This window comes from Sitodiplosis mosellana, unplaced genomic scaffold (assembly GCF_009176505.1).
Source record: "Sitodiplosis mosellana isolate CC-2019 unplaced genomic scaffold, AAFC_SMos_1.0 Smas_scaffold_6226, whole genome shotgun sequence".
Lineage (NCBI taxonomy): Eukaryota > Metazoa > Arthropoda > Insecta > Diptera > Cecidomyiidae > Sitodiplosis > Sitodiplosis mosellana.
This window is the reverse complement of record NW_022601467.1, coordinates 13,581,924-13,607,798: the sequence shown is the minus strand read 5'-3', so window position 1 is coordinate 13,607,798 and position 25,875 is coordinate 13,581,924. Positions and strand designations below refer to the sequence as shown.

The following is a 25,875-nucleotide window of genomic DNA, read 5'->3' as shown; positions in this document are numbered from 1 at the left end:
TCTTTCGTTCAGCTCTTTTAGGTGCTATCATCATGGTTATAGTCCTTAGGTGTAAGCGGTAAGAGTTGTTTTTTTGTGTGTGTTTTTGAAATTATATTTTATTTCTTTATTAAACGAACATAGATTAAGTCACGTATTAATTGTTGACTCGACTATTTCTTGGCATTTGAATTAATCGAAATCGACACGAACTGCTTTGAATTGACCACTATTAAATGCTAACAACACAAATCCAATCGAGTTGTATGTTGGTTTAGTGTTGCTGCGCTTAATTGGGCAGCGCTTCAAGCAACAACCAAAGTCATAATTTATACAGATTTTTTTTTTTAATTTACTCGATTCAAGTCGCGAATGCCAATGCTCTGCAATAAACAACAATTTCTTAAATGATGGTCGAGTGACAGTAAATTACTTGATTAAGCTAGAAATAGTAGCGAACCTCCCGGTGGATTTGTCTCATAACTTGTCCTATATGCCAACTTAATGCCGCACCAAATTTGGTAATTTGTAATTTATTTTGCGCAAAACGAAATCGAATGAAATTGCTACAAAAAAAGTGTGTGTGTGTGTGTGTTGTGTGTGGCTAGCGCCAAACTCATTCCCACGCACCTGTTCTCAAGCATCACATCACATCGTCGCTCTCTTTTTTTATTATCATCATCGACCAATTTCAATACGCGATTCTATTTTGTGGCCGAACAGCGCATCAATTCGATAAATACCAATTTTATCGGATTTTAAATAACTGAAACGCTACAATTCGATTAATGCCAATGGAAAATGCAAAAATTATTAAGTCGTGTACAGTTATGGATTAAAGTTATGTGTGTTGAGAATGTGATTCAGTGGAAGATAAGATGAGATCAAGATGATCATTCGAATAAAGACTTTGTGTCAACACTTTTTGGCGCGTGATCACTATTTTGTATTTTCTGTATGTTCTTTGATAGTAATCTAGCCAGAAAAATGAACAGAATGAAAAAAAAAATTATGATACCCAAAAAAAGATCGACTAATGATATATACTTCAGTTCGGCTGTCTTAATTTATTCCAAAGTATTTGGGCTGATTCTGCGAATGAGAAAAAAGAAGAAGTAACTGATTGGCTAATGTCGTCGTCAACATCGTCAGTTGTACATGACAGTTAATACCAGAGATTACGTCTCTTTGGAGAGATTTTTACACTGATCGCCGTAAGCCGTGTAAATTATTATGATAATCGTTTGTCGGCGACGACCAACTTTTTTTTTGTGAATAAAATTCACGAATTAGCGTTTCTGTCACAACTTAATTAGACATTTTTTTTCTCCCGTAGTTGACGAAAAGCTAACTGATGTGTGCAAATGAGGCCCATAATTTGCCGATTTAAATTTCCGAATTTACTAGCCGTGATGCCCATTCAACAAACAAAATCCGATCAATAGAATATTAGCGTGGTAGAGAAAAGCAAAAAAAGGGGAAAAAAATGTCAAGATGACACCGTGCATGTTCGATCGATTGTTGTTCGGCTTTGCAATGTGATTGGCATCATCTGTTTTGAGAATGAAAAATCTCGAAATTTGTGTCGAACATGAGCAACCATGGTTATACATCATTGACATTAATTCATGCAAATAAAACATTTAAAATTGTCACATTTTGATGGCGAATGCGATATTTGTGGCATATTTACATACAATGTTCGTTTGAAAAGGAACGAACGAAACGAAACGAGCGAGACCAGATCGATGGGCTGCCTGACATATGCATTCAATTTTATTTTTCATTCGCTTTTGCGGGACACACAGACGTCGAAGAGAGGCCCATGACATGCACACGAAATGGAACATGAAAATTAAAAGTAAACCTCTCAATGCACATTGAATGTCGTGCGCGCATGGCACTCGAATGCATTGGCGTTTCAAACCAAATATATGTGCATTGCCTGGTTGTTGTTGTTATGCCGAGTGTCGATTTTGTTTTGATTCTGGATTCGTTTAGTTTTTCGTGTGTATCGATCGGAATATTTCTCGAGTTGTTGTTATTAAGTTTTTCGTTTTTTTTTTGGTTTTTTTTTCTGACGTTGACTTGAGGATATTTCATTGCATAAACCCGTGTATTTCCCATGTAAAAACAAATGACTTTGCCTCGGGAGTTTCTCGCGTTTCCTTTCTATTACAAAAGATGACTCATTTAAAGAGTGTCATGCTTATGCTCTATTCCACAAGTATAGTCTGATGCCTCAAGGGCCTTAATATATACATTTAACTAATTTCACATTCACATTGTACCGAGAAAAAAAAAGTGCATTCATATTCACGCTTCAGTTGCAGTTTTGAAACATATTATTCACTTGCTTCGGTTTCGAACTGTTTGCCAAATTGAGTCGCGGGCGCTCAGTCGCTTGCTCTAGACAACATGAGCTCCAAATCGCTTTTTATTACATAATCAAACTGCAAACGTTTATTAAACAACACATTTTTCGATCGTCATTTTTCTGTTTTTTCTATTTATTGAATGTTTTTTTTTCTTCTCTTGCCTTGCTGTCGATGCACAAACACTTTTTCTGATCAATTCCAAACCAAACATAAATGTTACAATCTCTCAATACAGTTGCGCTGCTGCTGCATTATTATTAAAGGAGAAGCAAAAAAAAAATTAGCAGAAAAAAAGCTAAGAAATACGGAGTTGATGAAAACATGCTGAAATGCCGTAAAAGTTACGATTGTTGCAATTTAACATAATTTATCTATTTTTCAACGTTATATGTACCATATATTTCTGTGTGCGCGTTTTTTTTTATCTTCACTTCACTCATTCGCTCCGTTGTATCGTTTTCCGTTGAAATTTGCATTAAATGGTCTTTCTGCAATGAGAGTTGCCAAGCCATTGAATAGCTCCGGCCACTCATGGTTTAGAAAAATTATTTGAAAATATGTATCTGCTAAGTGAAGACCTGTCGTGCGAACACACCATTCGCTCCATTTGTGCGAAAGGAAAACGAAAAAAAAATGTTATTTTATGCGACGATTAGCACAAAATATACACACATACATTGCGAAAGATGAAAAAAAAATGGTATTGAGATATAAAACCTAATTAAGCGAACTTCTCTATTTGTATGCTTTAATGAATCAATTATTTGGCACGAATGCAGTTGTCAATCGGCGTGTGTATTTAATCATGAAAAGATTATTTAGTTTTCGATAATTGTTTATTTATTGATTTTCGAAGAAAATTACAAACGAAATTTATATTTTATTCATGAATTACAGTGAAAAACAATTCGTTTTTATGTTCCAAAATGATATTTGACTTAAATTAGTTCTTCCTTATACCTTTTCATGGTATATATCTTGTCAGCCAAAAATCCGTTAATACGAAATGATCCATATAAGAGTATACTACATGGACTCCACATTGTGGTACTTCAGCGTTTATTTTTTAAGGGAGTTAGTTTTTGGGATTGACATGTTCAGCATAGTTGTAGCACTTGATGAGTAGAGTAAATTTGATCGAGACAAGATGTCAAAATAATTTACCATTTGTGAGTTATAACCTCAAATGTCAAATAAATGGCGCTATTTTGACATCAGCTGTCATACTTTCACGGCTGTATCTTTTAAAGTACTTGAAATATTTGGTTGGTTATTATTGCATTTCGTTGGTCTAACCTCAAGCTTTCAAACGCCGGCTAAGATGCTTCAATATCATTCTTGGTTCAAGAAATATTCATATGTGTTGAAGGTGATAAAAGTGAAAAATAAAAAAAAAGTTTAACCGTCTCCATTTCCCAAACAACGGTTCGGTGGAGCAAAACATATATACCATTTCGAAGCAACATGAGCTTGTGCATCATACTGTATCCCCACTTTTTCAATTTCCATGAATTTTCTCTATTTAAACAAATATTAAACGGACCGTACGCTCAATTTTGTCCAGCACAAAAATGACATTCATCTACATTTTTCGATAAAAATCACAAAATCCAAAAAAAAAATTCAAAATTCTCTCGGTTACTATTAGTTCACATAATTACGCAACAAACAGTGCAAAGAATTGATTGAAAAAAATAAATTAGGTTCATGAAATAGTCCGCGATACATTTTTCTGGCAGTCGTACGCTCAATTTAGTCCATGACTGTATTTCGATAAAATTTTGATATTTATCATTTCAACAAATAACGTCGCGTCTCCAATTTTTCGAACATAATTTTGCAGATAAACTTTAATTTGAAGACCCACATTTGATATAGATAATAGATCATGGTCGTTGTCCAGGTTACAGCATATGCAAGAACATTTTACGTTTTGGCCATTGCTCGATTCTGTTTTGAAACACTCAAGGCAGCAAGGGATGAATGCTAGTTTCATAAGGCATAATTCAATGGACTGAAAACACATGAAAGTGATCGTGATGCTTGAGTATATAGTTGAAGTTAGCTCATCCCATTTTCTATGAGAAATCGCTTTATTTAATCCCCACAAAATATAAAACACATATGCGAATCGCATGATCCAAACATGCTGCCTTATCCACAGAAGGATAAAATATCGAATTTTTTTATCCATTTTAGAGAATATTCACTGATCTTACGCAAATGTCTCTTGACTGATGAAATGTTCGTCTCGGTTTTTTCTTTCTGACTGAATATCGGCGGTTTTACTTTTTATTCAACTATGTTGTTTTGATGTCCTACTCAACTACTGTGTTGTCACCATGAACAAAGATTGAACACAAGTGATGGACTGTGGTTTTCATGTACACTTTCTGGCTAATGGTTTTGAAAATATTAGGCTTATTAGGAAATTCGGGACAGACTGTTAACAATTAGTAGAAATGCCATTAACGCCAAAGTAATGAAGTGCATGCAGATGTTACTATGGCCGCACCGCAACTGAATTTACGTGCGCCAGACATGTTGAGCACTTGTAACATGAGCAATTACAAGAATTTTTTTTCACAAGAATTTTAGTTTTTCAAATCTGGAAGAGAAAAAATGTTAGGTATCAATCAAAAGAGTAGCGAATTCTGTAACAATTGGTGGTATTCATACAATGTTGTGATTGATATTCGCACTTCCCGAAACAAAGAAAACTGTTATCTAGTCTCTGAATATCAATCATGATATTATCATACACAAACGAATGTCTCTGTTTGATCCGTTGTAAACAGCATACTCATAAAACGGCTTTACTTGACGCGACTAGGCGGTTTTCATACCGATTACTGAATATAACTTATTTGGAAAATCAAATGTTGACTAAAAAAACAGACCAATGAATTTGAAAATATACTCTTACTATTCAATACATGAAGAATTCGAATCATTAAATTTTATTGTATATGCTAATGTTATTTTTGCTTCGGGAAGTGCGAATAGCAATCGCAATACTGTATGAAGACTATGAGTTGATACAGAGTTCTTTTCTCTTTAATTTAAAATTTACCATTTCTCTTGTCCAGGTTATATATATACAGGCTTTGTTATGCGCTAAATCCATCACGCTGAATAAATTCATGCGATAGATTTATGCAATAAATGTGATGTGCTCGCTTTACAGTGAACGAGGTCTGTTGCTCTTCACTACCGCTTAGCGATGCGTTCACTGCAAAGCATGAACGTTCATGCGTGAACAAGTGAAGAGCAACAGACTTCGTTCACCGCAAAGCGAGCGCATCACATTTATCGCATAAATCTATCGTATGAATTTATTCAGCGTGATGGATTTAGCGCATAACAAAGCCTGTATATATATACGTGCGTGTAAACGCATACAGGAGAAAACGACTCTACTGGGCATGCGATCAGTCATCTCTTAGTGTATGTAATTATCATATCTGCAGAATATCTTAGTAGAAAGGTTGTAAGCTATCCAACTACCCAGGGTTCAAATCCCATTGATATCAATTTTTTTTTTAATATTTTGGTTAAAAAAAAATTAACGACCTGAGATTTGAACATTACATAATAATGTACATATAACACATACCAGTGCCGTCTTAGCACTTTCGGGGGCCCTGACGCAAAATTTTTCCGGGGCCCTAATTTTTTTCTCAATAGCACAAAATTCAATATTTTGAATGTTGCGCCAATTTCGATTGAATTCAAATTAGCACTATGGGCGGAGAAAAACTCAATGCATTCGCATTTTTATCGATTGAATGTAAAATTTTGAATAATTTGGACTTCGATGAAATAATTGATGATTTTATTGACGCTATAGGGCCAAAGCCATTTCCACGGCGTCGTCGTCACGCGCATCATCTGTTTAATAGACAGCAAACAGACCACGAAGATGGAAATAAATTTGAGAATTTTTGTATTTTTTGGGTATTTTTTTAATTTTCTTCTGATAAGATTTTCTCATAATATTTCAAGAGCCTTTTCAGCAGCTCGGGGCCTCTGAAATCTCGGGGCCCTGAAGCGGCTGCTTCATTCGCTTCCAGGCTAAGACGGCACTGACACATACCATTTGCTCGATGATGAAATGAATTAATCTCATCTTACGATGAGAATAGCATTTTGCAATTGCAAGTGCAAAACAATTTCTTGAACAAAATCCACTCGAGACAAAGCATAATCTTGCTAAAAAAAAAATACAATTCAGAATTAGTATTCACTATTTTAGATCGTTTGGATAGGCAATATGAGCTATGCGAAAATGAAAGCAATCATAGCAATCCTACGGGTTTGTTTTAAATATGTTGAGGCCATACTTATATGGGATGCATTACTACGCATATTGCGATCAGTGTATGACCGTATTTTCGATCAGGTAGCCGACACACATTAACCGACCCAACAAAGGGATATTACACGTTCTGTTATGAAGCTGACATCGCACTTACACTGTCATATTAAATGGAGAATCTGTCACGCTCTCTCCGCCATATATTTATGTAGAAATTCATCCAGTTTGAGGTTAAATTCCCCTCGACATCGGGTAAACCGCTATATTACCACATGTCAAGGTGACAGATTCTCCATTTAATATTGTCGTGTATGTTTGTCGTGGCATTGGTCAGAGACTTCGTCTTGTACAAAGCGGTCCTCACCGTTTGCTGTACACGCTTTCTTCTATTGGCACATCACATACTTCGTCGATTTGGTCTCATCGGTGACTATTGGATGATTCTACAAGCAGAAGAACAGCAAATAGGGCCAGAAGGAAGACATTGGTTCACGGGCGCATCGATTCTCAATCGGTTTGGTACATTCAGCGACTTTATTGCGGCGTATATTTTTCTAGATGTGATTTATAACATACAAGATTATTCCACTATTATTCGTTTGATTTTCCTAATGATAATGTTTGGTTTCTTTAAATTCATTGCAATCATTGTAAAGATGTAAGAATGTTGTAAAATAAAAATATTGTAAAATTGGTTGAATAAATAAATAAAAAAAAGATAATTGAATGAAAAAAATAAAATAAAGGAAAACACATCAACAACAAGAAATTCTAAAAGATACTTTTCTTGATGTTATCTTCAATTACTCGTTGTGGATGTGTTTTCCTTTATTTCTTTCATTTATTTATTCAACAATATTTTTAATTTACAACGGTCTTTATAATTTCAAACGTTGCTATCAATAATATGATTCGCTTACTTTGATGAATCAATTATTTGGCACGATTGCAGTTGGCAATCGGTGTGTGTGTGTGTGTGTGTGTGTATGCATGTGTTTGTGCTGAGCTGGCAGTTAGTTAGCGATAGAGTCTGTGCGAGGAAGTGAATAAGTGGGACATTCAATTGATTCATAATGAATACACATAACTTTTGTGCTGAAGTTTTATTTTCATCGCAAACTTATTGCCCAATGAGTCAATTAAGTGTGGAGTTGTTATGTTGGAATTGCATCGCAAACACATATATCTAACTATTGAAAGGCTACTTTTTTCGCTCTGTCTCTTCAAATGTCTTTAATCTTTACGTCGGTTCATATGAGAAAATCCACTTGGCTTAACATGGTCCGACTGTATGTAAATTGTATACCGCAGTCAATTTGTTCGTTTGAGAAAAATTCCACAACACAAAAAGTATCAGCTGAAATGAAAAGAAAATAAAATGACTCATGCTTTGCACGGCTGCAATGTGCTATGCGAAAGAAATTATTCGAAATTCAGTTTATTTAATTAGACAAGTTTTGATGAAGTTTATCAGCGGTAATAGATTTTGTTGGCTCGAGTGCAATTGCCTTCAATTCAATTCAATTCAATTTATTCACTGCCAAATGCTGGCTGTCTTAGGTTCATACAATTTGGGTTAGTACATTTGCAGAGAATAGGTAGATAGATTTTTATGTTTCAAGGTTTTTTAGTTAATTTTTTAGGTTCTTTGTTTTAGTTTTAGTTTAAATTTAGCGTTAGGGGACAGACACGATTAAAAAAATAGTGATATTTCGTTCAAAAATAGCAAAATTAGCAGAAATTAGAGAGACTGAAACTTTTTTGATCCATACATTTAGCATTGCCAATACATTTTCTTATGGAGGTTGTTTTGTTTATTTACCGTTATTTGTTAACAAGTCTGTCTATATCAACGCATTGCACTGTACATAGTATATGTCCATAAGAAATACCCAGAGACAATGCAAAAAGATAGGCAGATGTGTTTACAAACAACAATAAATAAACAAAACAAAAATCTCCGTAAGGAATGCATTGGTAATACTAAATGTGTGGAAGAAAAAACTAAAAAATTAGCAAAAACTTATGGAATTAGAAGAAACAATGGAAAAATCGTTCAAAATAGTTGAATTCAGACAAATTGATCCCGTGTCTTTTAGCGCTTTTAGTCTTAGACAAAGTCTTAGGTAGGTCATTGGTAGGTAGATATACAAATAAATAAATAAAATGAATATATATATAAATTCAAATTTCAAATTTGTACAAATATTCTGAACAAGATAAAAAATTCAATTTAAATATAACTCGTATAAATTCCCTAATTCACTAGTTTCCTATCTTTTATTCACTTTAATGATTCGTTTTTAATTGAGTCCAATGTCCAAATGCTGCATCAGGTAGTTTAAGCAGTTTATCTTTGAATTGAAAGTGCGGTAACGATGGGTCAACAAATATAGCCGCACAATTGAATATGCGGCATGCATTGTTAAATGGTGAAGCAGTTGAGTGATCTGTACGACACACTTTAAGGCGTATAAACTCATTCCGGATTCCGGGTCGTTCTTACCCGTGTGAAAAAGAAATGACTGACTGACTATAACTTCAGTTGACTTTAGTTGATTGAATTTATATTTTTGTTCTAAGAAAATCACTTGGTCCCAAATGAAGCAACTTAGATTGACTTGTAACTTCAAAGGATTTCAGTTAACTATGATAGACTTACACTACACTTTGCACTGAAATGTCAATCAAAGTAAGTCATTTTTGTCCCAAATTAGTTAACTGACTGCTCAGTTACTATTTTTTCACACGGGTATTCCTCTGTTTCAGTGTTGTTTGGAGCGCAGGGTCGGTGCATTGTACTTTCCACTAATGATTGAGTGGACGAAGTGCACCGACGCGTTGACTCTCCTACGTACTAAAGTTTGAAGATCTAGGGCAATACATCTGTCGGTGTTCTCTCCGTACGGAGAGAGTACATATGTAATTATTTTCTTCTCGCTGTCTCCGAAGATCACCGTTTAGGAGCATGACAATTTGTTTTTGTGTACGTTCCACGAACTTTTTGTGAGTGATATAATGTGGCGACGAGAGATGCGCCCACCTGTGTAATTTGTTGTTGTAATAAGATAGTTCGAACTCCCACCGCTTACGTGTACAATGCAAATCAAATGTATTTCAGTGTGGCGCTAGTAGCATGTAGTTTGCCTTAGACGCAGCTCTCGTGTGGCGACCATACTACTGTGTCCAAAAAGTAAGGTGACATTGCATTTATTTTGAAAATTCTTTATTTATTCTTCCAAATCAATTTCATCGCCTTCAAAGTAATCCCCTCCCGATACAATGCACTTATGCCAACGGATTTTCCAATCTTCGAAACAGTTGAAAAAGTCGACTTCAGGGATGGCCCTCAGCTCCGTCTTCGCTGCGGCTTCAATCTGCTCTATCGTCTCAAAACGGTGTCCCCGGAGCGGTCTTTTGAGCTTGTTGAACAGCCAGAAGTCGCACGGTGCCAAATCAGGTGAATACGGTGGTTGTGGAACGATATGAGTCGAGTTTTTGGCGAAATGTTCACGAAGAATGATCGCATTGTGAGACGATGCATTATCATGGTGCAAAAACCAAGAGTTGTCTTTCCACAATTCCGGCCTCTTTTGGCGGATAGCGTTACGCAAACGACGCATAACACTCAAATAATATTCCTTGTTGACTGTTTGACCCGGGGGAAGGAACTCATAATGCACAACACCCCGATAATCGAAGAAAACAGTCAACATGACCTTGATTTTTGAGCGACTTTGGCGCGGTTTTTTTGGTCTCGGCTCACCTTTGGCACGATATTCGCTCGATTGGTCGGTTGTTTCCGGGTCATAAGCATAGATCCAAGTCTCGTCTCCAGTGATCATGCATTTCGTCTTGTCAATGTAGTCAGAAAGCATTGTTTCACACACGTCAACTCGACACCTTTTTTCCAAAAAATTCAATGATTTCGGTACCAGTCGAGATTTGACACGTTTGAGGCCCAAAACATCCTTCAAAATGGTATTGACTGAGCCTCTCGATATGCCAATATCATCAGCAAGGTCTCTAATCGTTAATCGACGGTTTTCCAACACCAAATCTTTAATTTTTTGGACGTGAGCTTCGTCGGTTGAGGTTGATGGTCGCCCGACACGCTCTTCGTCTTCGACACATTCACGGCCTGCTTGGAACTCACTATACCACTTGTAAACATTTTTTTTTCGACATAGCCTCATCACCAAAGGCTTTCTGCACCATCCTCAACGAATCCGCAGCAGAAAATTGATTCCGCAAACAAAATTTAATGCAAATTCTTTGATCAACAAATTTCGACATCGCAAAAAACGAGAAATTCACTTTTAGCAGTCCACAAAACGAAGCGTATCTCAAACACTAATGAATATTTTGACGTGTAATTTGGCAGGGATGTCAAAGACAGTCCTACCAACCTAAAAATAAAAGGATTTTTTCAAATTCCCTAGCGCGCTAAATTTTAAATGCAATGTCACCTTACTTTTTGGACACAGTAGTATAACGCTCGCAAATTCTAAGTTCGATCGTACCAAGGCGAAGTAAAGAATTTTGATTATATCCTTTTCAAAATAGAATGATTGTCTTTTAACAAATTGTAGCGCTGCATTCGCTTTATTGCATACATACTCGATGTGCCGATTGAATCCTTATCATTGATGCAGCTCTCAATCGTTTTATGAACGCATTGCCCCGTGGCAACTTCAATTACAACTCGCCTCTCTTTCACGATCACTGCGATTACTGCAACCGCGAGCTTGTGAGAGCAATATAATCTTGTTTATGAGCGCTAAATTATGATGTCACAGTAGAAAAAGTTGCGAGCCTAATCAATTCGGCTACGAGTGATTCACGATCGACAAGTCAATCGTCATCATCATCAAATTATGTAATTTAAATGAGATTGTTTACGGCCAAGAGCCGTGCCAAAATTCGATGAAATATACGCCGTTTCGATGGAAAATCCAATTGTAAATGAATTTGAATGGTATTAAAGTGTGATAAACACAGAAGGAATGTCGGTAGCTCGCTTCTGTTTATGTTTGGCATCATTTTGCGAAAGTATTGAATTCAACGAAAAAATGTGCAAATTACGGCTGCATTGTCATCGAAATTTACAAATGATACGAGCAAAAAAAGAGAAACAAATTGAAATTGGATCTACCGGACGGTTTGTTTATTCTGGTGGTCGTGGACAATCAATGTAGTATGATTCATCCGGTGAACAAAACAGTAAACTCATGCTAAATGGTCAGATGATTCAGCGGCGAGAATGTCTATTTTTCATGGCTTTTAATATGGAATTAACAGCACCTCTAAGCAGCAGATCTAAAGATGCGCACACAATTCTTATTTAGATAGTGTTGTGCATCAATTGTAATTATTATGAAGCCTTTTTCAGTACATGTTCAAATGACGCAAGAACAGAACAAAACAAAAATGCGTGCTAAATGTACCAATCCACTAAAAGTAAACAAAACTACAAATATTTCCGAGAACGCACCGAAACCGAACGAAATGAAAACGATGACGAGGCAACGGGAGAAGAAGCTGCAATGAAAAAGAGGTGGAAACGTTGCATCGCGCCAACATTTTAGCCAGTTCGCGAAGCAATGCGATTCATCGCAACACTATAAATATTTCTTTAATAGCAACTTAGGAAATAAAATGTCATATAAATAAAAGTCATTTTCGATGTGCATACAATACTTTATGGCGACAGCGGCACACACGCACACACAGCATGGATATTCACAACGAGCAACTGATTGACTCTGTCTCTCTGTGTCCGTCTCACTGGCTGCCATCGCACACACCAACGATGCTGATGATGATGATAATGATGATGATGATGCAACGAAGTGTCTTCTCACTTTTCTCCAGTTCTTTAATTTTTCTGTTGACTGATTTGAGCTGGCAGAAACACCAAGAATCTCAATGTTTTTTTCTTCTTCCTTTTGTTCAGTCAGCACAAGTATTTTCTTTCAGTTTTTTTTTTCTCTTCCTTTAGTGTTTTGCTTTCCCATTGCTGTGTATGTTTGTTTCATCTTATTCATAAGTCATGCATTTGCTCACGCACTTGGACGTCTGATTCGATGCAAACCATTTTACACATTCAAACCGATAAAATGAGGCAAGAATAGCTTCATTTGACCTAATCATCTCGGGTGTTTTATGTTGGTGTTGCTTATTTTTGCTCGTTGCCTCACTCTCTCTCTCTCTCCCTATCCAAATTCATTGCCAACACATTCATACACACTCCATATGGATGTATGTGGGCCCTCACAAGTGCATTTAAGTTGTATTGGCCGAAGAACCTGTTGTTTTTAATGCTGCTTGTTCTTCTCATACGCAAGTGCATCAATTAAAATTGCCGTTAAGATAAGCCGATGAAGGATTTATCTAACTTATTAACACAACAATGGCAAATTAAATATAATACCCATATGAAGCGGTGCGCAAATAAAGCGGGAAGAGATGCAATGGGACACATTGAGCTCTCGACGTGGTTTGATATTGGCAAGAGTGTGAGCGAGCGAGCGAGCGAGAGAGAGAATTCGGTGGAATTTGGTTCGGTGTTGAAAGAAGAAATGAACAAACACATTGAAAATATTAATGGCACCGAGTGACCGTTCGTTTGCAAGTTATTCAAATGGAAACGTCGAACGCACAATATTATATGCGCCATCGATGCGAAAACTGTTCTTAAGTCTCGCACTAAATTTGGAACCGCACACACTTGAGTCCGTTATCATTGCAAATGCCTATGAGCCAATGAGTTGAACAAAGAGAGAGATAGAGAAGAATTTATCTATTCAGCTCTTTCTCGTCCATCAAGCCGTTACTATACATTACCATTGATTTCAAAACAGTTTTCCCCATCGCATCAACGATTCGAATGAACGAAACGAATTCTTTTTTTTTTGCTGTCGCTCCGAAGAGAGTGCAAAAAATTGATTCTTCTCTCGTGTGTAATCCTGGCCATTGTTTGCATCGATCGACTGTGGGAGTTTGAAACGCTAATAATTTAATGGTTTTTATTTTCTCCCGGTTTTTCATTCATTTGCATTGCGTTCATTTATTTATTTTTTTCTGCTAATTTTTTTTTTCCTTTCTTTGCACATTAATTTTTTTTTCGTTTGCTGCATCGAAAGAAGAGAAATCGAACAGTGACAATAATTATGTAAATGTAGATAGCTGCGAAGATCGAAGCTAAGAAAGTTGACGAAAAAAAAGAGAGAAGAGAAACATACCGGCGAAGTAATGAGAGGAAAAAACAAAATTAAAACTAAAAGCCAGCGAAAATCTCGTAACGGCTATTAAAATGACAATGAAATGACATTTTTAATAAGATTTTTGTATGCGTTTTGTGACATTCTTGGAATGCTTCTTCTTCTTCTTATTTTTTCTGTTTGTTCTGCACACGCGTGCGCATTTACTCATTGCATGCAAAAAAAAACCAAAGGACCAATGAACCGGGGTAATAATGCAAATCTCGCATGTGATGCAACTGAGAGGAACAAACCCAACAACAAACAGCCGGACAAATTGGATGGTAGAAAAAAAAGCACGAGAATAATATAAGAATAAGAATAACAAACGCAAGTAAAAGGACCAGAGCACACCAAGAAAAACTAAATTTATTGTTATGGTTGTGAATTTATTTGTAAATCGTTCTACCTCAATTGCCGTTTGGCAAGGTTGCAACTTGCAAGTGGCTGGTGCATCCGATGCTTTTTTTTCTCTCCTTCTTTTTTTTGCCGAATGTAAAATATTCATCAAGACGCGCGCGAGCCCGTTTGGTCATTGATTCTTTTTTCTCCGTTTGTTTGTTTTCTTTTGCATTCAACGATCAATTGGATTTTAATTCAAATTAGATTTTCTTGTTTCGGGGGACATAAATGCGTTGTCGATATGAACGGCGACTGTTTGCACGGTGATTGCAAACATTTAAATAGCCATAACTGTCCGAATAAATTTTTGTAATTTATCTACTGACATTCAATGACATTCAAATTTCGTCAAAAAATTTCGAATATTCTCCTCGCAAAACAAAAAAACAAAAACAAACAGAAACATTACTCGATCCGTTGCAATATTATGGTATTTACAAGTTGGCAAATTTTCAAAAATCCCCTTTTTGCTTCGTTGTTATTGCGTGCGCTCTTTTAACAAGCCTTCACATATCGATGAAATAAGTGGCCAATTTTACGAATAAATCCAACAGAAGAGTTTAACAAAAAAAAACATGTTATTGCTGACTAATGATTGTTTACGGTTTCTAATCTCTGGTTTCTTTTTGTTTCTTTCCAGAATAAACAGCCCAAACACAAACGGTAAGTTTTGAAGAATGTGAAAGAAATTTGTGACGGATTTGTTCGACTTTGCATCTATTTTACGCGCGTGGAAAAAAAGCGATTTTCATAGTTGGTAAAAAGCAAAATTTGTCTCGGCGCAAAAGCCACAGAATACAAAAAAAAATTGAGAAAACGAACTAACTGGAACAAACGTCCATCTGATGAACGAATTGTCAATGGTTCGTTTCGAAAATAATTCCCATAACCATTCGAATAAGTGGTGTTCATTGCATGCAGCATTGAAGAAAAAAACGACAGCTTAAATAAAATATGGAAGATAATTTAAATTTTTAATTGATCCGCATTTCACGGTTCTACACATCGTTTCCAATAATACATAATCGAGAGATGGCGAAGTTGCGTATAATTTTGCATTTTACTGCAACACAATGAATTGCTTTGATTCTGTTTCTGTCGGAGAGAAAGAGAAAAATGTCTCATTTTGTTTTGTTTGTTTTTTTTCTTCTTTTTCTTCTTCTTCATCTTTTCGTGTGGCTCGGTGTAATTGGGAAAATTGAGCAGGTTCACGCAAATTGCCCTGGTGGAGCCGCGTTAATCGTTCCAATATGTCAGCGGACGCAGCACGAAATATAACAATTAAGCAAACAGTAGATAACATACGGCCGGGTTCACATGTGAACAGTAATTCCGGTGTTTGGACGTGGTTGAGTACACGACGACCATCGTCCAGTCCAATCGATCAGATGGGCGCTTCATCTGGTTCACCGGTCGAAAATCACTATACCCACATGATGGACGATGCATACAGTCCCGAACCAACCGATGAGGCATTATACGCTGAACTAGATCGTGAATCCATTCGTTCCGGCAATCCATCATACCAAAATACCGCTTATAGTCAATTCGAAGGCGAACATGATATGCCAATCGTTTCATCGGCGCCTAGTTCAGCATACTATAGGTGAGTGAGAGCAATTGCTTTGAGAAAAAAAAAAACATATAAAAATTGGTGAAGAACAATAAAAGAAAGTTCATATTTGATGAAAACCCATCTCTAACTCGGTTCCGTTTTTATTACTAGATCTAATGCATAATTGACGTGTTTACTTTTTTTTATAGTGATCTATCGACGACGGGAAATAATGTCGGCTCTATCGCCTGCTACGAAGTGGTAGGTAATACCATAGGAATGACACATCTCTCCGCTCCCATGCCAAATTGGGATTGCTCCGATACAAATTCAAATGGACGACGACCACCACGATTGGCTGCAATCAACGAATCAAGTGTACCATCGGATTACGTATAAGTGCCAGTGACTCCCCCAAGATGACAATGGTGCGATGCAATATTTCTGTAACACAGTCCCCCCCCCCCCCCCAACACACGTTTACACATAGATTCTTTTCATACATAAACAAACACACAAAAACTCTTTTAGATTGGAAACAAAAACAAACAAAACAATGACAACAACGATGACTACGACGATAAAAACAATATATGTACTCGAATTCTTCGTTCAATTCTAATGAATTTAATCGACGAGCTTACTTACTTTAGATAATTTATAAAATAAGCAAATAGACACCAATAAGTTAAAGCGTTAAAAAATAAACGAAGAAAAAAAAGAAGTAAAAATGTGATAATGTTCAACAAGTTAGCGTAGCATGGAACATAAAACGATCAAGATCAATGATCTTGTAAAATCCAATAAAATACAATTATTTTCCGAAGAAAAAAAAAACGGTTCACACACAAACACGAAAATAAGAAACAAAATGATCATCCAATTCAATACGAATCGAACACATCAAATGGCAAAACATCGAACATTTTTAGATAAAAATCGAGCTTAGAAACAAACTGAACAAAAAAAAATATGAACTGAAAACACAACCGTTTAATGAAAATGAGGGAAAAAAAGCATACAGAAATCAAATATATATATTTTCGAAATGTCGGAGAAAAAGATGTATTTTATATAGAAGAAGAAGAAAAAAAAAGCCATACAATACACACGTTCATCATTTTATGCTGCTCCTTTGATGCGATCGAAATAAATGGCGTCAATAAACAACACAACGAATAATATAAATATGCTGACGACGGCAAAACAAAAAGAAGAATTCCAAATTAAATGCCATGCGACAAAACAGAGAATCTATTTAATTTATTAACCCAATTAAATGAAAATGAATTAATTGAACGTAGTACAGTCGTACATACACGAACAATCAATATGCAATTTATTGTCGAAATAAAGCCGATCTTTTTTTTCCTCTTAATTCCATAGATTTATATATAAATCATTTGCTGTCATTCCATCGTTATGACAATGATTTATTTGATCTTGGTTAGAGCTTGACAGATTGTAGCTTGGCATTACAATCGCTCGCGAAGCGATTATTATTGGTAAACGAAAGAGCCAACCGCTTCTAAATACCAAAATCAATTTCAAATCATTAGTCACACTCATACAAAGACTTATATATAGAAGACAACAAAAAAAATCCATGCAAAAAAATGAAGCACATTCCATTATATTAGGAAATATTTTGTCCCAAATAAAACAAACAAATGCCAATTTTGAATTTAAGCAAAGTCTTTGTTGATTCCATGTTCATTTTTCTGTTGTCGTGAATTTGATTTTGGAATGAAATGCAAAACAAAGAGAGGAACAAAAATCTATGGTGAAATAAAACAAAAACATTTAACACTTTTCATCATATTTTTTGAATGAAGAATTTGTCTCGAAACTCCCGGTAAATAAATTTTTTTTTAGACAATCAAACATCATTTCCTATGGACTCGATTGAAATTTGAATTTTAAACGATAACTTTACCTCCGAAAAAAGAGCAAAAGAGCGAGACAAAAAGCAAAACAACAAATGACACAGTTAACTTAGAACAAATTTAGATGTATCCAAACGAGAAAACAATCGAATAATACAGGTTTAAAAGACAATTTGAAAGATGAAAAAGAAAAAAAAACACGATTTAAATCAAATATCATAAGCAGAAAGGGGAATAGACACCTGAGTAGGTACTTATTAGTATAAATAGACTGCGAGAAAATTGAATTTAAAATTCTTGTAAATAAGCGAATATTTATATAAAAAAAACAACAACAACAACAGATTTTAAATGCGCAAAATTATTTCAATAAAAATGACAAAGATGAAGAAAAAGAGCGTCAAAAAACAAAATAATCAAAAAGTATTAAAAATCGATTTTTCCACATTTATTTGATTTTATTTCATTTATTTCGTAAGATGAGTTTGTGTGCTGAATGTTGGCGAACGCAATGACGGCGGCAAGCTTATGCAGGCATGGAATGGCATCTTGCGCACGCCGAGGCCCAAAGCAATACACATAAATTAAGATCAATAGCTAAAGGATTGGTTTGAATTGACAAATCAAAAAATCTATGGTAAGTTATACGCCACTTGATTTGATGCATTGATGTATGTTGGTTAGTTTCTTATTCATGTCAATCTGTGCAAATGTGAATATTTTCTTGAAACGCGCTCGCGCGCACACACACATGGTCTCAACGGAATTGCAACGGCAATGCCATTTACCATAATTAAATGATTAATTGTTGTGCCATTTCTTCTTGACATTTCGTATTTTGAAATTACATTAGCCGATAGCCGTCGTGTGTGTATGTTTTGTCCTGGAACAAGAGAGACCGAATAAACAAAGCACATACACTCAATGTGGAACGGGCAATGTGCGATGGCAATGCGAACAGTTCGAGAAAAGAGAATAAGAAGCGACGCAGCGCATCGTTTTTGTGTTTTAGCATTGATTTCTGCTGTTTTTTTTTTCTCGTTCGTTTCTTCATTCTGTGCTCAATTCTTCTGCCAATTCATTTGGCTTTGTGTTGGTTTCATCGCCGATGGACTGTGCTGCTGTTGACGTTCGTTGATGCGTGATAAAATGCAACGATATCACATGACGCGATGTTTATCACACGCGTAATTTGATTTATCGATGACAATCATTTCGTAGATTCATCGGATCTATTGTGTGCGACAGCACGAGATCTGTTGTTACCAACTTGTGTTGGGTTCTTGGATCCATGGGTATGGCAACTTTTTTTTTGATCTTGGCTTATTCTTACGATGCACAAGTGTCAAATTAATTGAAATATACATCATGCTGAATTTGGTCATTCACTCTCTCTCTCTCTCTCTCTTTCTCTCTTTCTTCGGTCGATTCCTTTTTTCACTTCATGCTTGCTGGCATTCATCCAACAGAAAAGAATGCATTTTCATTGTATTTATTAATCACACATATGATATCTCGACTGCGAAGTTTGTTTTGGATTTTTCGTTTAAATTTTACACTTTTTTGTGCGTTGCTTGCAATCGATCAAACTTTATCCGAGAATAAGACAAAACTGATACGAATTGCATGAATGCTTGGTTGTTGCCAAGACCAAGCCGATACGGTAAGTTCTGTACGAAATTGTTCACCAATGTATGTTGGAAATGCATGAAAACAAAATGTTGCTTGGATCAAAACGGCAAAGTGATCCCATGTTGTTCCGAACCCAAACCAGATATCGGCAATTCCGCACGAAATCGGAGAAGAGTTGTAATGTGATGTCGCCGAATTGGCTGAAAATTGGCTTGGAGTCTTGTTTTCGATAGAAAATGAGAAAACCAAAATCTTAGGGCTGTAAGTGGCTCACATTTCTGGATTCAACTAGTGTAAATTTTGCGAAAAATTGAAAAAATCGAAAAAAAGGGTTTGCGCCAACTAAAATCTAACTAAGAAGTAGTTGACACATTGCCAAACCTATGGTACCGTTGGAAAGGGAATAGATATAGGCTACAAAATCCAGTCACCTACCCATTTTGACCCCATTGGGGCTCCCAAAAATGGGTTCAAAGTATAAAAAAAGAAATATCACTCAAAATGGTGTCAACTTTTTTGTCGATTTTATTGCGTTAAAAGATAGCCCATGTCGCGCCGCTTCAGATAAGAAAATAAAATTTCGTGTGAAAACTCCATTCAGTTCGTGTATTTGGCCTCGGCAGGTGAATCATATGTCATTTTCCAGCGTTTTAATGGGGAAAATGGTCGAAAATGGCCTCCTACGATGTTTTTGACTGAGAAAACTGCAATTTTTTTTTGCCAAATTACATTAAAATATGACTTTTTGCTCATCGGTTTACCTATAAATTTGGTCTGAAACCGACTTTTCTTACCGTTTTATTTTCGCGGAGCGTGAAAGAATAAACAAGTGAACGCGAAGAGAATGCGTTGCATTGAATCCATTCGGATTTATCAAGACTGAAATTGAAATAAATGAACGAAAGAATGGATAAAAAAACACACCGAGTTAAGTGCAAACAGACTTTTTAAATTAATTTCTGCTGTTTGAATCAGTCAACTGCAAATTTAAATTTAAATCAGAAAATCTGTTATAATTTTGGAGTGTTGTGTGGATGTTCGTTTTACTCGGTGTTTTTGTGTGTGAGTGTGACGAAGTAGCGAAGAGGGAGCTGAGGGAAGGATATGTCGGATTCAATTCAAATTTTTCTCTACTCAAGTGCAAGAGTCCAGAGAAGAAAAAAAAACAACACATATTCACAGAATTGGGTTAGTTTAGATCTAGCTAGAGATCTAGTGTCAGGCCGTTTGAATTCTCATTTCTGTTTTTCATCATTTACGATGTGTAGCCACGGTACCCAATTCAATGTAAAAGATAATACCAAACAGAGATGTTAGGTTGTTCTGAAAGTGCCTTTCTTGGAATATTCACCTCGTAAATACGTATATATATTTGTGTATGTGTTTATGAGGTTCAAAGGTGAGTACGTATGTGAACCTTGAATGTGTAAATGTTTGCGATAATCCTTATGTTCCTTTTTCTTGCACTTCGTCACTTTGATATGCATTCACTTCTGCCGTGTATGAAATTATTTGTGTTATTTTTTTTCTAACACACTAACACAGACATTCGGTTTCTCTTTTATGACATGCTTGGATATATCCAGTTTCAAAAAAAAATCATTTAGTTAGAGACTTGAGGTCTAATTGAATGGACTTGAGGTCTAATTGAATGTTTTCGAAATAATCTTATCCTTATCTCAATCAACTGGATTCAATATAAATATCTTGAAAAATTCGATTAAAAAATTCAAAATGTAAATTAAATTATCATATATTTCTCTTGTGGAAGTTTTATTGAAGTTTTTATTCATATTAATATTTTTAGGAATTTGTTGCTGTTTCCAATAATGACTTTATTAACATCGTATTCATACGGTTATATGGAATTTATTAGAGGGCCTAATATAACATTGCTGTCAAATTTAGTGGAAAAATCACAAAGCGTAGATACGGTTGTATTAAAGGATCTGTCATCGATTGACCAAAATATTGGCATGAATATTTGTAAATGGAAAAATTTATTTGAAATCTATATTCGTGACAGTGTTTTGAGAGTGCTACCGAGCTGCATTTTACTCAAGTGTCAAAGTTTAACTTATTTATATATTTCCCACAATACCATCACGCAAATTACGTATGATGCATTTGATGGTTTAACAGGACTGCGATTGTTGGATTTGTCATTCAATCAACTCAAAACGTTGCATAAGGATACATTTAAGCCTCTAATTAACTTATTCCTTCTAAATCTACGAAATAATCAGCTTCAAACAATTCATGGCGATTTATTTTATCATAATTCACGTATCCAATGTTTACATTTATCTAATAACGATTTGAGAAACATTCAACGATCATTTCGTATGTTAAAAGAGATAGAACAACTGTATATCGTTGGAAATCATAACTTAACGAGCATCGATTTTCCACATATGGGACACGTATTTGTGTCTAATTGTAGTTTAAAAAGCATTTTTATTCGAAAAAATGTAAAATCAATCGTTGCAAGAAACAATCAAATATCATTCATTGAAATTCATCCGAAGAATAAGCTAGAACATTTAGACGTAAAACATAATAATTTATTGGATATAGCTAATATATCTCATTTCAAATCATTGAGCAAGTTGAAGACTCTAGATATATCAAATAACGGCATAGATGATATCGATTTTACTAAACTGTATTGTCTCAAAAATCTTTCCGGGCTACGGGTTGAATTTAATCCAGAAAAAAGAATTAGAATTGGTGAAATGAAAGAAAATTTGCCAATGCTTGAATATCTTACATTAGTTTACCGCGACTTGACATTCGATTTTCTGCTCTGAACCGCTCATACAAATTCATTGAGATTGTGAAAAACATACGGGGTCAAATCTTCATACTATAGACTCTATTTACAAACAGTCACAGCAACGATGATCATCTTTATGTGTTATACTCTATGTCAAACGCTTACTGCTTGAGATGCGATCTCGCACACACAATCATCCATCTCTATTGAAATGCCAATGCCAATGCCGATAACCTTAAATAAATTATATGAACTTTTTGTACACAACAGTATGTATGAATAAACAATTGTATTTACAAAACATGATTTCAATGATTATTTATTTTATATTTTTGATGTTTCATGTGAAAAAAAAACACAGCTCAAAGTTTCATTACTACTTAAGAAATGAATTGTATGTAAAGCAGTTTAGTTTACGAATGCACTACCTCAACGTTTGAAAGAAAAGTTAGAATTTAATTTATTCTTCTTGCGAGTCTATGAAAAGCCATCACAAAACATCAAAAAAATGAAGGTATTTGTTTATTTTTAGTGAAAAAAAAAATTCGTGACAAGTGAATGACTAGATTAGTGTAATTCAATTTTCAAATTGAAATCTAGATTGAAATGTAAAACAAACAAAAGCGAATATAGAATACATTCTCAATCATTTTTTTTACTCAAAAGGTTACTTTGGCTATAATCATGCCCCTAGTTTTTATTGCAAGTGAAACTGTATTGGATCCTATGTTACAACTGTCATCCTCGGTTCTACATGACGTACGAGATGGTCGCGATAGAGTCATCACAGATTTAGCAGTTGCAAATATCCAAACAGAACTCGAAAATTGTGAATTATTGGTACGAAGGATGCATGTAAACTCTAAGATAGACGATGGTATTCACCATTGTAATTGTATAAACGAATTCGCGCGCGAATTGGGGGACCTTTATATCCAAGGCCAGTCAAATAAAGCAAGTGAAGTCGGCGTTAAATACTTGAATCTATTGGAACCCAACTGCTGGAGATTTTCAAAAGATGTTTTATCATGCAAACTATTTGACGCCCACCCATCAAATGAAGATCTTAGGCGGTGCATACAATATTATGTGCGGGCAAATAGTCATCCAAAGATTGTTCTGGATTATGACTCTCCAATTTTTGGCCAAAATTTACTTTTAGAACCAATTGAAATTTAGAATATTTATCATTTTAAAAATTAGTTGAATTATTTTTGAAATATCATTTTTTCGTTTCAAACATGTTACACAAGAAATGTGACATAATTATAACAGTGTGTATTGTATTTGTTTTTTTTTTTTCATTTATTCTGCTTAAACTTTAATACTAAACTCGAATTCGTCTATGTTCCATCAACCATGTAATTAGTTAAATAAATTCAGTTAAAAAAAGAAAACAATTTTTTTCTCAGCAATTTTAGCTGATTCATCTACCGAAAAAACCACTATGATAACTAATATTCTCCATGTCATTCAAAGTAATCATCGACTAATTGGACTGGTTCAGTTCTGCAGCTCAGTGTGCTAAGTGTGTGCACTATGGTCACTGTCACAACCAGTCATACTTATAAAGGCTCATGGCGTGCGCGATACAGAATTTGCGTCAAGGTTCAAAAACCATCCAAAATCCTCAATTCACATCAGTTGAGCGGTCAACTGCCACCAGTCAAAATGGGTTCACTACGATTTTCTATCACTTTGTTAATTTTTATTATCAGTGCCGTGTTTTCTGCCGTCTAATTTTGCGAATTAGAAGAATACTTCAAATGGAAGCAAATTGCTTTTGCGTCGATTGATCAAGGTAATTGTGGGAATAATTAGCACGTTTTTTTTCTATCGATTGCTCACTAGCAATGAGGAAGCATCGCTTTATTGGTAGTCATCGCGGTTTTTAGTTCTAACCGGAAACGTTCATAGGTGAAGGTTTTGATTCGTTTGTGGCCGCAATTTATGGAAGAAACACAAAAAATGAGTTCAAAAATTATGTTTTGTCATAAAAAGTGTGTTTTTTGTGTAAAATGAAGCATCTTCAAATAAACTGAAGTAAATGTACTTAATTTTTTGTGTGTTAAACCGGTTTAAGATCTTCATACAAAGTGTTCTTCAATAATCAGCTTCATGCAGAAAGATGAGTCATAAACAGATTAAAATACGAAAAATAAAATTTTCATTCGAATAAGAAAAAAACAACATTGATTTATTTTTAACCACAGTTTGTCGCCAGAAAAATACGCTGATTTTACACTTTTTCCCTACACACATCAAATTGGGTCATGAAATCGGTACAATTACTTTGTTCATTCTCTTTTTTTTACATACACATAACCATTCTAGATCCAGACGATATTCTGTTTCCCGATTCTGAAGCCAGATCGAATCGAGAACAAGGAAGAGTTCAATGTGTCAACTACTTCTTAGTTAGATTTTAGTTGGCGCAAACCCTTTTTTCGATTTTTTCAATTTTTCGCAAAATTTACACTGGTTGAACTCCGAAATGTGAGTCACTTACAGCCCTAAGATTTTGGTTTTCTCATTTTCTATCGAAAACAAGACTCCAAGCCAATTTTCAGCCAATTCGGCGACCTCACATTGCTAATCTTCTCTGATTTCGTGTGGAATTGCCGATTAATTCTCCATACGTGTTAAACGGATTTTCGTTGCCACATTTTTCAAGCTATCCGACGGGATAAAGAGAGAAAAAAGATCGAATTGAGAACCCAAAACCAATAATACAATCAAATCAACCTTAAACAAACACCATTCGCATATAATAACGCATGTAATACGAACTGCAGCGATCTACAAAGATGATGTATTACATGGTATGGAGCACAAGAAATCGGTCGGTTTAACATCGAGCATAAATGGTATTCAATGTGTGCTCGGTGTCGTTCTGTCCAACCAAATTCCCGTGAGCAGTCGAATTGCACGTACTCATTTTAGACGCGAGATCGCCGGGTTGTTCTTCGCCATCTTTTTTTTTTCTCTCTCTCTTATTTCTCTTACTCGCCTAGTATGCCCATGATCTCTCACCATTTTATGCAAAAAAGAACTCGTCTCATATTTCGTTTGGTCGGTAATAAGCAAATAACGCGCGTACAGTGAAAAGGAGAATGACAATTGGAATCTTTTTATTTTTATCGATTGAAATCTTCAGCATACACATTCTATATATAAATCTGTGTTTCGTTTCTCCCATACCGTGGAGGATTATGAATATTTGTGAGGGAATACGGTGAAAACCGTACACTTTCAATCATTTTAATCAATAAGCTTGCATATCCGAAAAATATTTCAGCATTACAATTGAAAATCACTTAATATTTCATATCAGCCAACCGAATCAATCTGTCACTGTCAAAGTCATCGCAAATGATAATTTAGCTCGATCAATGGGCATCGCATCATTTATTAATCATTAGCTCGTTCTCTCTATCTCTGTGTGCATGGATCATGCGCTTGCCACAAAACGACGCATAAATCCATCCACGATCGAACGGCGAGGAAATAGAAAATTGAGTGCTTGAATTCGAGACAGGAAACGCTGCGCTGCATGTGTATGTGTGTGTGTGTAAATTAACATTTTCCACGCAGCATGTGATTTTCGCCTAAAGTTTAACGAATGAAAATGAAAAATGGCGTGAAAGAGAGAGAGAGAGTCACGCCAAGTGAGTTACCACCGGTTAA

General features: G+C 35.4%; 1 protein-coding gene across 2 annotated transcripts in view; it reads left to right on the top strand.

Annotated features, from left to right (window-relative positions):
- The window catches only part of LOC129578032 (uncharacterized), a 65,239-nt gene extending 48,508 nt beyond the window's left edge, over window positions 1-16,731 (top strand). For both annotated transcript variants that reach the window (XM_055466072.1, XM_055466073.1), the window contains 4 exons: window positions 13-58; window positions 14,980-15,002; window positions 15,546-15,945; window positions 16,104-16,731. In XM_055466072.1, coding sequence (XP_055322047.1) covers window positions 13-58; window positions 14,980-15,002; window positions 15,546-15,945; window positions 16,104-16,293 — 659 coding nt within the window. In that variant the 3' untranslated portion in view covers window positions 16,294-16,731. The remainder of the gene's footprint in view (window positions 1-12; window positions 59-14,979; window positions 15,003-15,545; window positions 15,946-16,103) is intronic.
- The last annotated feature ends 9,144 nt before the right edge of the window (window positions 16,732-25,875 follow it).